This window comes from Condylura cristata, unplaced genomic scaffold (assembly GCF_000260355.1).
Source record: "Condylura cristata isolate star-nosed mole 26May11 unplaced genomic scaffold, ConCri1.0 scaffold00026, whole genome shotgun sequence".
Classification (NCBI taxonomy): domain Eukaryota; kingdom Metazoa; phylum Chordata; class Mammalia; order Eulipotyphla; family Talpidae; genus Condylura; species Condylura cristata.
This window is the reverse complement of record NW_004567127.1, coordinates 7,904,274-7,917,742: the sequence shown is the minus strand read 5'-3', so window position 1 is coordinate 7,917,742 and position 13,469 is coordinate 7,904,274. Positions and strand designations below refer to the sequence as shown.

Genomic DNA, 13,469 nt, shown 5'->3' with positions numbered 1-13,469 from the left:
GCAGACCTCTCCTGACCCGCCCGCTGCTCCCCTCCTTCGTCAATCTGCCTGTTCTGCTCCCCACTCTGTCTCTGGTGAATCCTCTCACCCTCCGCATCTCTGGCCTATACCCCAGCTCTATATGAATAAATAAATAATAAAAATCTAAAAAAACAAAGAATCATGTTTAAACAGATGTATATCACCCCTGAAAGTTGCCAAAAGGGCTATTAAGCTGGTACTCAATATGGTGATGGGCTCAATCACTCAATCAAGCAAATGGTTTCCTTATAGGAGGAATATAGGGGAACAAAATAAGGGGGAAAGGGGGGAAAAACAACTAAAAAAAACTATCAGGCAACCATAAATAAGAGACATTCTGGAGGAACAGGGAGGACTAGGGGTCAAACCAGGGGAGAGAGCACCAGGAACTATGGTGAAGGTCCAGGGTGAACTGATGATGGGAATTTCACAAGGACTACGCGCACACACACAAATAAGAGATCTCACATTGTTTTATTGCTGCTGATTAGGGCGGGGCTGCTGGTGGTGGTGGTGGTAGGAACCTGTAGTTAGAGGTAAGAATGATGTTTTTGTACATGGATAGGCTGATTTACTGATTAGTTTTCTACCCATCTGGGTTAAATGCTACTTGTCATGGCAACTAGGAGCTCAGAGAGTGTAAAAAGCAAATGCAGATTCTGCTGGACCAGTACCGATGCAATCATGGTGAAGCTTATTCTCCTTAGGGTGAGTGAGTCTATACTCAGAGATGGAGACTTCCTCCTGCTTGATTTCTTTGTCTCTCTGGATCTTACAGCCATGAAGAAGTCCTCGCCTACATCTCCATGCTTTTTCATTCTTATTTCAAATTTCCAAGAGAAGCGTGCCATTTGCAAGCCAGCCTATGTTCTGTTACCTTAATCTCAATGGGACCTAGTGACAATTCCACTGACAATGGCACCACAGGCCTGGGCCTAGAAGAAAGGTTTGTTTCCTTCCAGTGTTTGTCTTTCATTGTTTGTTGAGTTGTTTCTTTTTCATCTGCTGTCATTTCATTTTAATGGGTGTCATTTTTATTTGCATACTTGTGTCCTCGGTCTACTTTTTTCAGGGATGAAAATCAATAGGAACCAAGATAGAAGTATGTACATTATGTTTGTCTTTATACCTCTGGGTTGTTAATGTATTATGAAAACATATTGCAGGAGTGTACCTGTTAGAAGTTTAATCATTCAAGGGAACTGGTTCAATTAAATTGTTCCATCAATAATATCCAAAGTTTATTAGTTCTAAAACAGTGATTTACAAACATTTTATAGCTTCAGAATATTTTCCAAATGAAACTTTAGCTCACTCTATAAAACAATCAGATCAAAAGGGTTCTGTTAGAAGCCAGGGAGCAAATTCTAGAATTTCACATCATAGTTCCTAGTTCTTATTTTCTACTATAAGATCTCCTAGAAGCTGATTTTTAAAAAAATCTAAGGCTCCTACACTGAGATACTACACTGAATTCACCATTTTAGAGGATACCTTTTCTGTTGGAAGGCTGTATTCATACCAGTTCAAATAGGGAAAGCTGAATGTCTCTTAAGTAAGTAGATGGGGACTTTTTTTTTCTAAAAAATTTATTTGGCCCTACCTGGTGGCGCAGCAGGTTAGAGCACAGCACTAAGAAGCTTAAGCCCCTTCCGCATGAGTTCGATTCCTGACTGCCCCAGAGGTGATCCACATGGCGTGGCAGACCTCTTCTGACCGCCCGCTGCTCCCCTCAGCAGTGTACTTCTTCAATCTGCCTGTTCTGCTCCCCGCTCTGTCCCTGGTGAATCCTCTCACCCTCTACATCTCTGGCCTGTATCCCAGTTCTGTATGAATAAATAAATAAATCTTTTAAAAATTATTTATTCATACAGAACTGGGGTATAGGCCAGAGGTGCAGAGCCGGTGAGAGGATCCACCAGGGACAGAGCGGGGAACAGATCAGGTAGACTGATGAATACACTGCTGAGGGGAGCAGCGGGCGGGTCTGGAGAGGTCTGCCGCGCCATGTGGGTCACCTCAGGGGCTGGGAATTGAACTCGCACTGAAGCGGCTGCGGCTAGCTGAGCCACCAGGGAGGGTCCAGACCAAGTCTCAAGTAATGCTGTAATATATCTTCCACTGACTTTAAACTCTACATTCAATAACATTTATTTCTGCCATAGAAGGTAGAAGAAGATGAAGCCATAGCCGCTTCTGACTGAGAGAAGGGAAGGGAATGTCTTTTGGGTCATTTACTAAAAGCTTGCTCTTTGGGGTAACCCCTAACCACATGGACTGGGTCAACCTAGACAAATAGGTTCACACACGCATTCTTAGAATTATATTCTACCAGATACAGGAAACTGGCTCATAGTATGTGGCTCTTTTTTTTCTTTCTAGGTCTTGCCCTCCTGCTGAGTGCTCAGCTGGGTAAGTCACAGATTCCATGTTGCATCCTTGACATCATCTTTTCCTATCATTAATCTTAAATTTCAAATTATTGATAATGCAATTGTCTCTTTGCATATTTAATATTAAGAAGTGTGATTTTTTAAGTATTCCAACATTATTATTTTTTAAAATATATCAAGAGTTCAGTCAACGGAAGAAAGAGAGCTACTGTTTCCTTCAGAGAAAGATGGGTTTGATGTCTGGAGAATCTGTTGTTTGGGGTTGCTACCCTCTTCAGCATGACCCCCCGAGAGTTATAAACTGATATTGCAGGGGCTACTTAGGACTACCGGACATCTCTTTTAAAATGGTTCCCAGGCTTATCCATAGCTCCTAAATAAACCTGGCAAAGGCAAAAATAATAACCAGCCCCACATCTGTGACCAGTGCCTCAGTAGAAGCTTTGAAGTCATCTTCGAGAGTGTTCATACTGACCACCCACACAGAGAGCTGTTAGGCTGAAGCAAAGGGAGGGGAACAGAGAAAGACCAAAGTTCACGGCACATTTCAGTAGCCATTGATGCTGCCCTATCCACCCACAGGCTCAGCCTACCGCCTGACATGCTACTTCACCAACTGGGCCCAGTACCGGCCTGGCCTGGGGCGCTTCAAGCCTGATGACATCGACCCTTGCCTCTGTACTCACCTGATCTATGCCTTTGCTGGGATGAGGAGTAATGAGATCATCATCACTGAGCGGAATGATGTCGAGCTTTACCAAGCTTTCAACGGTCTGAAAAACAAGTAAGAGAAATAACTAGAAGGGAGATAACTAATTTGGTATCTCCTTGGCCAGTACTTCCCAAACACCAGTGTGCAAACAAATCATCTGAGATCTTTTCAAAATGCTATTCAGATCAGCGAGTGTGATGTAGGGACCAAGGCTACATCTAGCACTACCTGTGATGCTCTGGCTTTGGCCTGGGAATCACACTTAAGTGCCAAGGTCAGAGAACTATTGTTTTTTGAATACCTACTAGACCAAGCAACGTGTTAGGATGTCTGTTTCTTCCTTTCTCTGTGAATACATTTTTTATCACCCGGAAGTCCTTGTAGCTCCTCAAAAATCCTGAAGATTAGGCCCTCCCTGGTGGCACAAAGGGTTAGGACGCAGCACTGCAAGTAAGCCTCAGCTACTGCAGTGCGAGATTGTCCCTGGCCCCAGAGGTGATCCACATGGCGCGGCAGACCCACCTGTCTCGGCCACTGCTCCCCTCAGCAGTGTACTTCATCCATCTGCCTGTTCTGCTCCCCACTCTGTCTCTGGTGAATCCTCTCACTGCCCCTGCATCTCTGGCTTGTACCCCAGTTCTGTATGCATAAATAAATACATCATTAAAAAAATCCTGGAGATTAGATATCAAGGAACCCAGGAAAGCAAGAGTTTGCTGTATCTTAATACAGTTCTACTTTGTAAAAACAAAACAAAACGAACAAAAATGCTAGTTGATTTGTTTGGTTTAGTAATACTGAGGAGAAGTAAGACTACCATCAGTACGGACACTTAAATGTAGCTATTAGAATTCAAGTGATGATACCTAAGAGGAAATAAACCCCCTTTGAGTGGTGTTTCTTCAAGTGTGGCTCATTGACTACTTGCATCAAAATCACACAGGACACTTGATAAATGTCAGTCCCCTCCCCTAGTACAGAGGGGAGTCTCTGCGAAAGGGGTTGTAAACTAGTTGTTAATATAAACTACTTTTGTTAATTCTACGCTGACTCTTGCCCTTAATTCTTACATCAGTTGATGTTTCAGAATCATTATTCCCAGAATATATGTAATTCTAAACCAATACTTTACATCCATTGTCATAGAGGCTGAGAAAATAATTATGCTCAAGCAGTATTTCATGTCATCTGACATGAAGCTAACTACGCCTTTGAGTTTTTACATATATATAAATGTGTATACAGATTGTCTGTGTTGTCAGTATTGCAGCTATATTGCATGCATATTGTTGTATGTGTTGTCTGTATTGCATGTGCATTGCACATTTATACCTATAAGGCCAATTAATTTATTTAAAAAGTCACTCAGCCTATAATTTAGATTTCCCAAAAGAATGCCTAGTGCTTTTATTAAAGAAGTTTTTATTAGTGGAGGAAAATTGTTCTACATTATATCTTCTTGAGGCAATGTCAATGTATGCCAAGGCAATGATCAAACACCAAAACAATGTTATTTTCAATAGAGATACTCGTGAATCAGGGTTTCTTTTTTCTATCCTTTGCTTTACAGAAATAGTCAGCTGCAAACTCTCCTGGCCATTGGAGGCTGGAACTTTGGAACTGCCCCGTGAGTTCTCTATAGGGAAACCAAGTGTTCAGTTGCGGCTGAAAACAAGTGAGCCCAATGTGACCTTCCCAATACAGGGTACTAAGGATGTACATTCAGCACATATGCTATGTATTAAATTATTGTTGAGCCGGAACCCTAACAGTAAATAAAAAACAATTTGTTTTATATGTATAAATGTCAGTGGCTAGTCAAAGACCCTGTTCACAGAGGTACAGTAACTGGGATCCGAAACAACTTCTTCTTTAAGTATTTTAGGGGCAGGATACCAGAGCAAGCTGTCACAGCGCTTCTCTCTGTTTCCCTGCTGGAGGGAGGAAAAAAATCATACAGATAAGCGAGGAGACATTGGGTTCACAAAATTGGGGGACCATTTGGAAAGGAGCACAGTAGCAAGGTATCTGGGTGTTCAAAGCAACACATGTAACTTGGGAGGAAGATCAGAGTTGGGGGGAGAACAACATTACGGGGGTGTTGAAGTACTGTGGCTGAGTACTCATTATGCAGTAAGGAGCAAATAAGGAGTATAACTTAGTCTGGGCTGTGGGTCCTGATGAAGAATTCTGAAAAGTACCTAAGTTTGATTTCACTGTGTGGTACTGGGAGCCCCAAAGCCTCACTCTGTCTTTGTTGGGTCTCCCTCAGCTTCACTGCCATGGTTTCTACTCCCGAGACCCGCCAGACCTTCATTGCCTCCGTCATCAAATTCCTGCGCCAGTATGAGTTTGATGGGCTGGACTTTGACTGGGAGTACCCCGGTTCTCGCGGGAGCCCTCCCCAGGACAAGCACCTCTTCACCGTCCTGGTGCAGGTGTGTGGCATTACATGTCGCTTGCAGTGGGAAATGCATGACCGGGCTTCCCATGGAAGACCACTGAGGCTGAACAGAGGCTCAGGCCTTACAGTCTCAGCGGGATGAGCTCCCGGAGACACTATTCCAGTGAGGGTGTTGGAGAGTGAGGGTGGAAGAGAGGAACGTAATTCACAGAGCAGGAGGCAGAGTGGTGTTTATATGATTTCTCCTGCTCCTATAGGAAATGCGCGAAGCTTTTGAGCAGGAGGCCAAGCAGGTCAACAAGCCCAGGCTGCTGGTCACTGCTGCTGTGGCTGCTGGCATCTCCAACATCAAGTCTGGCTATGAGATTCCCCAGCTGTCCCAGTGAGTAGACAGCGCTTCCTTTGCCTCCTGGACACTTCACTTTTGCAGGGCAGACTCGTCCTTAGTCTGTCCTGCTGATCAGGGACCTTGTTTAGGGGCCTTTGGAAGTGGGGTCTTTTCCTGCACAGATGTGGGAAGGGGCCACGAGCAATGTTCCAAATCCCTTACCCACTCAGGTACCTGGACTTCATCCATGTCATGACCTATGACCTCCATGGCTCCTGGGAGGGCTACACTGGAGAGAACAGCCCCCTCTACAAACACCCAACCGACACTGGCAGCAATGCCTACCTGAATGTGGTGAGTGCCTGCGAGGCTCCTTGCAGGCCAGGGATGATGCTATAATCACATGGAGATTCAGGGAGAAAGTGAACACATCCTGCAAGTGTTTCACTTGGATCACCACCTTCTTGGGTAGCCAATCATATCTTATTCATTCCACCAAAATGTTCTGAAAAATTACTAACACACCTGCCATTAATGTTGTCAAATTGTACCTGTTAGAACAGGGTCATATAAGGTGGTCCTGGGCCAGCCCCGGCAGGGCCTTTAGCTAACTGCGTCACTACAGGCTTACGCCATGGACTACTGGAAGGGCACTGGGGCCCCTGCTGAGAAGCTCATAGTTGGATTCCCAGCCTACGGACATACCTTCATCCTGAGCAACACCTCCATCACTGGCATTGCAGCCCCCACCTCCGGGGCTGGTCCTGCTGGACCCTACACCAGGCAGGATGGGTTCTGGGCTTACTATGAGGTAGGTCCTGGGCTGGACTGTTCTATGAATTTCATGCACCTGCTAGAATCTGCCATCAGCATGTTCATCACATCCTCCGTTTATGGAGTTTAATTACCCGCACCACTCCAAATGTTTCAAGCGTGTAATAACCTATTCCTTTGCCAAGTTCAGTATGGGAAGCTCTTTGTAATCTACCATTTTCTTCAACAAAAGACCACATATTAAGGTCATTTATAATAGCACACAAGGGAATAACACAACCACACCTTTCACATTACTGTGGGGTCACTACATCAATCACTAAGAATAGGGCAACGTGCAAGTATTTGACAAGGAACTTCATCTTTTCTACTGAAAACAAGACACCCAGAATTGGAAAACTGGAAATCCCAATTAGAAATATAAGAGAAAAAAAATCAGAGACAAGTATATGTTTTTTTCATTCATACTTAAAGGTTCCAATATCTTGACTTTTTAAAGATCTGCATCTTCCTGGAAAATGGAGCAACCCAGGCATGGGGTGCCCCAGAGGGTGTGCCCTACGCCTACCAAGGCAACATGTGGGTTGGCTATGACAATGTCAAGAGTTTCAACATCAAGGTAAGACCAGGTGGCCCAACAGGTCCAGCTCTAGTCCTAGGAAGTAAAATGACTCTGGTGTCTTCTATCTGTACACAGGCTCAGTGGCTTAAGCAGAACAACTTTGGAGGCGCCATGGTCTGGGCCATCGACCTGGATGATTTCACAGGCACTTTCTGTGACCAGGGCAAGTTCCCCTTGATGTCCACCTTGAAGAGTGCCCTTGGCCTGCAGAGTGCAAGTAAGTGACAGCAGGAGAGTGCCCGGGGAGAAGAAATGTTCCTCCTCCAAACTCAGGACAGCTCTAACATCTACCTGCTTCATTCCCAGAGTGTCTTTCCATTTCTCCTCACATTTCTTGCCTATCTGAGAGACTGCATCTTTCCGATTTTATTGGAGAGGAAGGGGCTTATGAGATTCCAGGTCTGCTCAGTCTTAAAGGGTACGAAGGCCTCAAGAAATTAAGTTGACCTTCAATATATACAACTGCATTTTCTTTCCTCTTCTCCTTTTTTTTTTTTTAAACAAGAAATAAATCATCTCTTTAAGCAGACCTGGAAGATTTAACAAGCTACCCTCAGCAGCACTCACATATTTCTAATCTAATTCAGAGGAAGTATCAACTCCCTAAATTTATTTGTTTACCACTTATATTCAGATACCAGAAAAGCATTTTGCAATATGCTCAGTAAATTTTTTAATGACTGACATCATCTGGAAAGTAAGAAGTTGGCTCTAAATGAAAACTTTTCTTACTTCCTGAGTATAGAGTTATCTTGTGAACTCCTCCATTGCAGGGTCTGAGGCTAACTGCACCTCACCTCCAGACCAGCCCCAGGTCTAATACTCGTTTAACCTCCAGGAGCAGCTGGGCACCTCCATAAGTCTTTAGTCTGCTCTTCCTGTGTTTCAGGTTGCACTGACCCTGCTCAGCCTGTTGCACCAATAACTCCTCCTCTAACCGGCGGGAGTGGGAGCGGAAGTGGCAACGGAAGTGGAAGCAGCAGCTCTGAAGGCAGTGGGTTCTGTGCTGGCAAATCCAATGGCCTCTACCCTGTGGTAAATAACACACATGCTTTCTGGCGTTGCCTGAATGGAATCACCTATCAGCAGAATTGCCAGGCTGGGCTTGTCTTTAACCCCAATTGTGAGTGCTGTAACTGGCCTTAAGGCTGACCTTTGTCTCCCTTTCCTAGAACTCAGAGCAGTCTCCTTTGCTTCATATGTCTTGTTGCTAATTAGAGTGCATTAAAATTCATCAGTCAAAATATGTGCCCTTGGTTTTAAGCAATCTATGTGAAAATGCAAGTTGTACATGGGTGTGGAGTGGGCAAAGAATGTGAGGAAATGACAGAACAGATAACTAACTCCCAGTCTTACATCTTCATGGATCCACATGAAGTTTGGGAGGCTGTCAGGAGGAAATGGTTAAAGGTTAGGTGCTGAAAAGGAAGATAGTTCTGTGAAACCAATCAGTATTTTTCTTTTTCTTTTTCTTTTTCTGGCTTATTTCGCCAAGCAGGATCCCTTTCAGCTCCATCCATTTTGCCACAAATGGCATGATTTTATTTTTGATTGCTGAGTAATATTCCATTGTGTATTTGTACTACATACATCTTCTTGATCCGGTCATCTACTTTTGGGCATTTGGGCTGCTTCCATAGCTTGCCTATTGTGAACAGTGCTGCAATAAATGTAGCAGTGCAGGTGTCCTCCTTCAGAAATCTTGGTAGTTGCTTCAGCAAAAATGAAAGAAGCAGTCAGATTGGTTCACCTTCCATCCTGTACAGTGTTTTTGAATTTCCCATTTGTTAATAAAAAGTATATTTGTCTTGTTCATACCATGGATTTTTCTCCCCAAAGTGGATATTTTGCTTTGGGGAATGAAAAAGGAAAGGCTATCATGTACAGATTGCACCATTATTCGGATTTTTTTTTTATTTTACATAAGTTCATTATTCGGATTTCTAAGGAGATTATTTGACCTCCAGTTGAACTGTAAGAGAAACCTTTCCCGAAATATCTTCTCAGGAACTTGCCTGAAAGGGTGATAGTATGTGGATGATTGAGCCAGCTGCACTTATTTAAGCTAACAAATATCTTAGTAAAATACAAAGTTTTATTGGAAAAAAAAATCCATCCTATGAATGGAATTGCTGGGAGGGGGTTTACAAACAAGATAATAAAGCATACATTGTACGAAAAGGAAGAATGATGTAAAAAATATATTAAAATGTAAAAAATGAAGTAGATCTGTGGTCTGGGGACAGTCTTCAGTGAGGAAGTGGTTCCATGATGCAGCACAGACCTACTTGGCTTACTGAAGGACTTGAAAGCCAGAGCATTCTCTCCACTTCTGCTGACATACCAGACTTAATCCAGCACTCCCTGGATTGGCAGTTTGGGGAAAGTCTGGACACCTTTTAGGGTATCTGCCCAACCTATGCATCAGAGTAGCCTTTTACTGGGAGATCGCCTCCTTCCTTGAAACCTGTGGTGGTCACCAGCGCTATATTTTAACTGCTTGTTCTCCCCTGATGTGGCTGATTGACAGGCTCAAAGGGTCTAGGGGTCAGCACCTCTGGGAAATGTGGTTGAGGACAGGCTTGCCTGGTAGCCCCTGAGAATGCTTTGGCCTATGACACGACTCAAGAGTGAGTGACAGTAATAGTGAGGGGTTGAAGAGAATGGGGACGAGAAGAGTAAAGGGAAGCTGCAGAGAAAAGCCTCGAAGCAAGGTGGAGTGAGAGCACTTAGCAATGGTTTTCCAACTCTTGATTCTAATTCTTTTCTGAGATCCAGCTATATTTTTCTGCCTTTGGTGAAATAGCCCTGCCCCTATATAATAAACTCCTCTTTGCTTATGCTGGCTCATATCTGCTTCTTCTATTTGCAATGAAAAGAATCCTAGCCCGTGTAACAAGAATGGAGTAGTGTTTTGTTTTTTTTCTGGTGTGCTTATTATGTGTCAAAAGCTGTTTTAAGTATTTGGCATGGTGTTTTCTTATTTAATACTCTTGGTGACCTCGTGCGGTAGATAATAGTGGCTCCCGGAGAGTGAGGCACAGAACATGCAGGTACACTGGCTAACGTCGCGCGGTTGAGTTGCGGAGCCAGGCCCAAAGCCAGCAGGCTGACTCCTGAGCTCACAGTCCTGACTATGCTTCTTTGCTTCCTTTGACACAGACCCACGTTTTCAGTGACAGTGCTGGTGACACTGAGGGTCCCACAATATTTTTTAATTAGTGTAACATCCTAGGTGTATTTATGTAAGACAAAGGCTCCTGCTGTTGTGGGTGTTAGGTAATCAATAAGCAAATAAGGAAAGTGAAACAGTGAGATACATGATGAGGGGAAAAGGTGACTTTAGTCTGGGCAGTCCAGGGAGGCCTCTCTGAGGAGGTCACCGTGACTCCTAACACCCCAAAAGAGCCTGTAACTTCAGATCTGGGAAAAGTGCATTCCAGGTACAGGTGTAGCAAGTTCAAAGTCCTTGAAGAGAAAATGAGCATGGAGTGTGTAGGGTAAAGGAGATGGTCAGGCTTTTATGCTGCTGGCCTCTGTGGCTCTCACTGGCAGCCTTGAATGCAGAAGCACGTGGGAGAGTGGATGTAGGCGCACCTACCTGATTGCAGACACCTGGCGTATGGTGTGGGCGTTCCTAAGCGTGCACACCTGAGCCTGGAGGCGGAGGCTATAAGAGCAGCGTCACGCAGAGACTGTGTGCAATGGACTACAGCGGATGAGAGACTAAGTCAGGACGACGAGAGATGCCAGCGAGAGCTGGCACAACAGCATGCTAGAAAAAAGACCAGCGGTGTAGTGAGGCAGTGCACCCTGGGAAGAAATAGGCAGGAGTTGGGTCCTATCCTAAAACAATTTGAAAAAATGGATATTACTAAGTGAGCTGTGAGATCATTGGAAGATTTTCGCAGGGACAGAGGAATGGCGACCCCATCTAATTTCTGCGTTGATGAGATGGGGCTGGAATGGGTTGAGAACACGAGGAAGGAACACTGTGGTGATGGTAGCTGACGTACTGACCTGCGGACACGTGTGAGGCCTTTCTTGGACAGAGAAACCGATGTGGATACACATGTTCTCAGCGTGGAAGTGAAGGCAAGAGTGAGTAAAATTGTCTTATCATTCATCTAATTGCATTTCTAGCCAGAGAATGATAAAATTTGGAGTGAAATGAAAAATAGGGATTTGGGTAGATATGGGGGAGAATGTTTCCTAGTTTGGTTACTCTGGAGGCAGAGAGCACTGAGGAGGGAACACAAGTATGTAAGGCGTGAGTGAAGTTCCTCCTGGACTCAAGTTTTACTTCTCCAGGAGCCGCCTCTGATGTTAATTCTCTTGCTGCTTCCCCCACATCTGCAGGGGCTTGCTCCTCTGAGCTGTTGCACCCCTCAAGGTCATCATATTGTGACCTCATCCCATGAATCCTGCATGTTCTGCATGGCACTTAGACTGGTGAATTGTTTGTTTCCAGGAGGTCCTTCCAGATCCACTGGAGGAATCCCAGTCTCTGGCAGCGAGAGCCTTAGGAAATGTATCTCTTCAGTAATCAGACCTGGTGCATGAGCAGCAGGAAGGATGGTGTTTTCACAGCAGACTTGAAAGCATCTGCGCTTCTCTGTACATGTCCATCAGAACTTTTGGGTGACCAGGGGAGCTGTCGATGAGCAGTGGTATTTTGTTGTTCTTTAAAGGTTTATTTACTTATGCATGCAAGACCTGGGGTGCAGGTCAGAGGTACAGGGGAGAGAAGATTCACCGGAGACAGAGTGGGGAACAGAACAGGCAGATCTACTGAAAGACACTGCTCAGGTGAGCAGCAGGTGGTTCAGGAGAGATCTGACACACCATGTGGGTCAGCTCCCTGACCTGGGATGGAATTCATGCTGCAGTAGCTGCAGATAGCTTCATCGTGCTGTGCTTTAACTCTTTGTGCCACCAGGGAGAGCCCTGAGCAGTGGTATAGTGAAAGCAACCTTTTTTTTCTGAGCGGTAGTTCTCAGTGGCCTTAAATATTCAGCAAACCAAAATAAACAAACAAAAAAATCAGCAAACCATGGGGTGAACATAAAAAAATAAACCTAGGCTATTTGCACTCAGTCTCTTAAGACACTTGGTCAGTACTGGAAATTTTTGTAATAACTTTAAAAATCATTTTATATAGCACCTATTATTTAAACAAGTTCAGTTTATTTCAAATATAATTTTTACTTTAAAATAGGATTTTTAATTATAAAGAATAATTTTAAATGTTTTCAAATAATCTCTGGGAACTATGTACTTTTTGTTTAAATTGTTTTCTTTACAGTGGAACAATTTTTGAGTTAGAAATATCTTGGATTACTAGTTCAAGTATATTTCACTTTTGATTTGCATTTGCTTAGTTTAAGTTGTAGCTAAGTATCTTCTCTGAAGATGATGTGGGTCATTCATTGTTTGGAAACTAAAACTTATGTAGGTGTTTAATATTCATTAAGTAAATGCTTTTTGTGTGTGATATCAATCTGTGGCTTGTTTTTGGAATACACAGTGTTTTTTTTTTTAAAATAAGTTGGCTTTGTTGAGAAACAAGTTATGTGAATATGGTGATTTTATATATATATATAACTTGAGAATTTTTTTATTTTAAAATCAGCTCAATAGATACAACCTATCAAAATTCACTAATTTTGAGTATTCAGTTTGATGAGTTTTAAAGTGACTTTCTTGAAGCATACCTTACCTTCCATAAAAATCCTATGTCTTGAACATATAGCTTGAGTTTCAGTAAATTTTTCTCATTGTGTAACATCACTGATATCTTTTATTATACTTTCATCTCCTGAAAAATTCCTGTGTCCTTTTGTAACTGCACCCATCCCCAACTCTAGGAAACCACTCTATTGCCTTCTCTACATCTCTAATTTTGCCTTTTCTAGAAGTTTCATAGAAACAAAATAAAAATGTGTACTCTTAAAAAAAAAACACAGTTATAGCTTTTTGTTTCCCTCTGCACTGTGTTGCTACCTTACAGAAAGAGATGTCACAATGACGTGATGGAGAACACCAAGGATAGGCTGCTGCTAGGGTGTCAGTGTTGTTACACTCTTCATTTCTTAAGTCAGCTTATGAGAGTGGTGACTCATGGAGATAACAGATGAGCAGTTTAGGAGTTCTGAAAGTTCCTCTGATATTCTTGGGTGGAAAGGATGGAAATATTCAGACAGCATACTTCATAA

The 13,469-nt window shown here is 43.3% G+C and overlaps 1 protein-coding gene across 1 annotated transcript; it reads left to right on the top strand.

The window, feature by feature from the left end:
- The first annotated feature begins 705 nt into the window (after positions 1–705).
- On the top strand, positions 706–8,400 carry CHIA (chitinase, acidic). Its single transcript, XM_004689498.1, has 11 exons — positions 706–733; positions 2,404–2,433; positions 2,997–3,198; positions 4,697–4,753; positions 5,399–5,564; positions 5,788–5,912; positions 6,089–6,212; positions 6,484–6,669; positions 7,132–7,251; positions 7,330–7,471; positions 8,144–8,400. Exons 1-11 carry the CDS (start codon positions 706–708, stop codon positions 8,398–8,400), a joined length of 1,437 nt encoding a protein of 478 aa, XP_004689555.1.
- Positions 8,401–13,469: the final 5,069 nt, after the last annotated feature.

Coding starts and splice junctions, on each gene's coding strand:
- CHIA (XM_004689498.1), top strand. CDS start 706: ATGGTGAAGCTTATTCTCCTTAGGGTGA. Junction 6,213..6,483: donor GCAATGCCTACCTGAATGTG/GTGAGTGCCTGC, acceptor GCGTCACTACAG/GCTTACGCCATGGACTACTG. Junction 7,252..7,329: donor TCAAGAGTTTCAACATCAAG/GTAAGACCAGGT, acceptor ATCTGTACACAG/GCTCAGTGGCTTAAGCAGAA.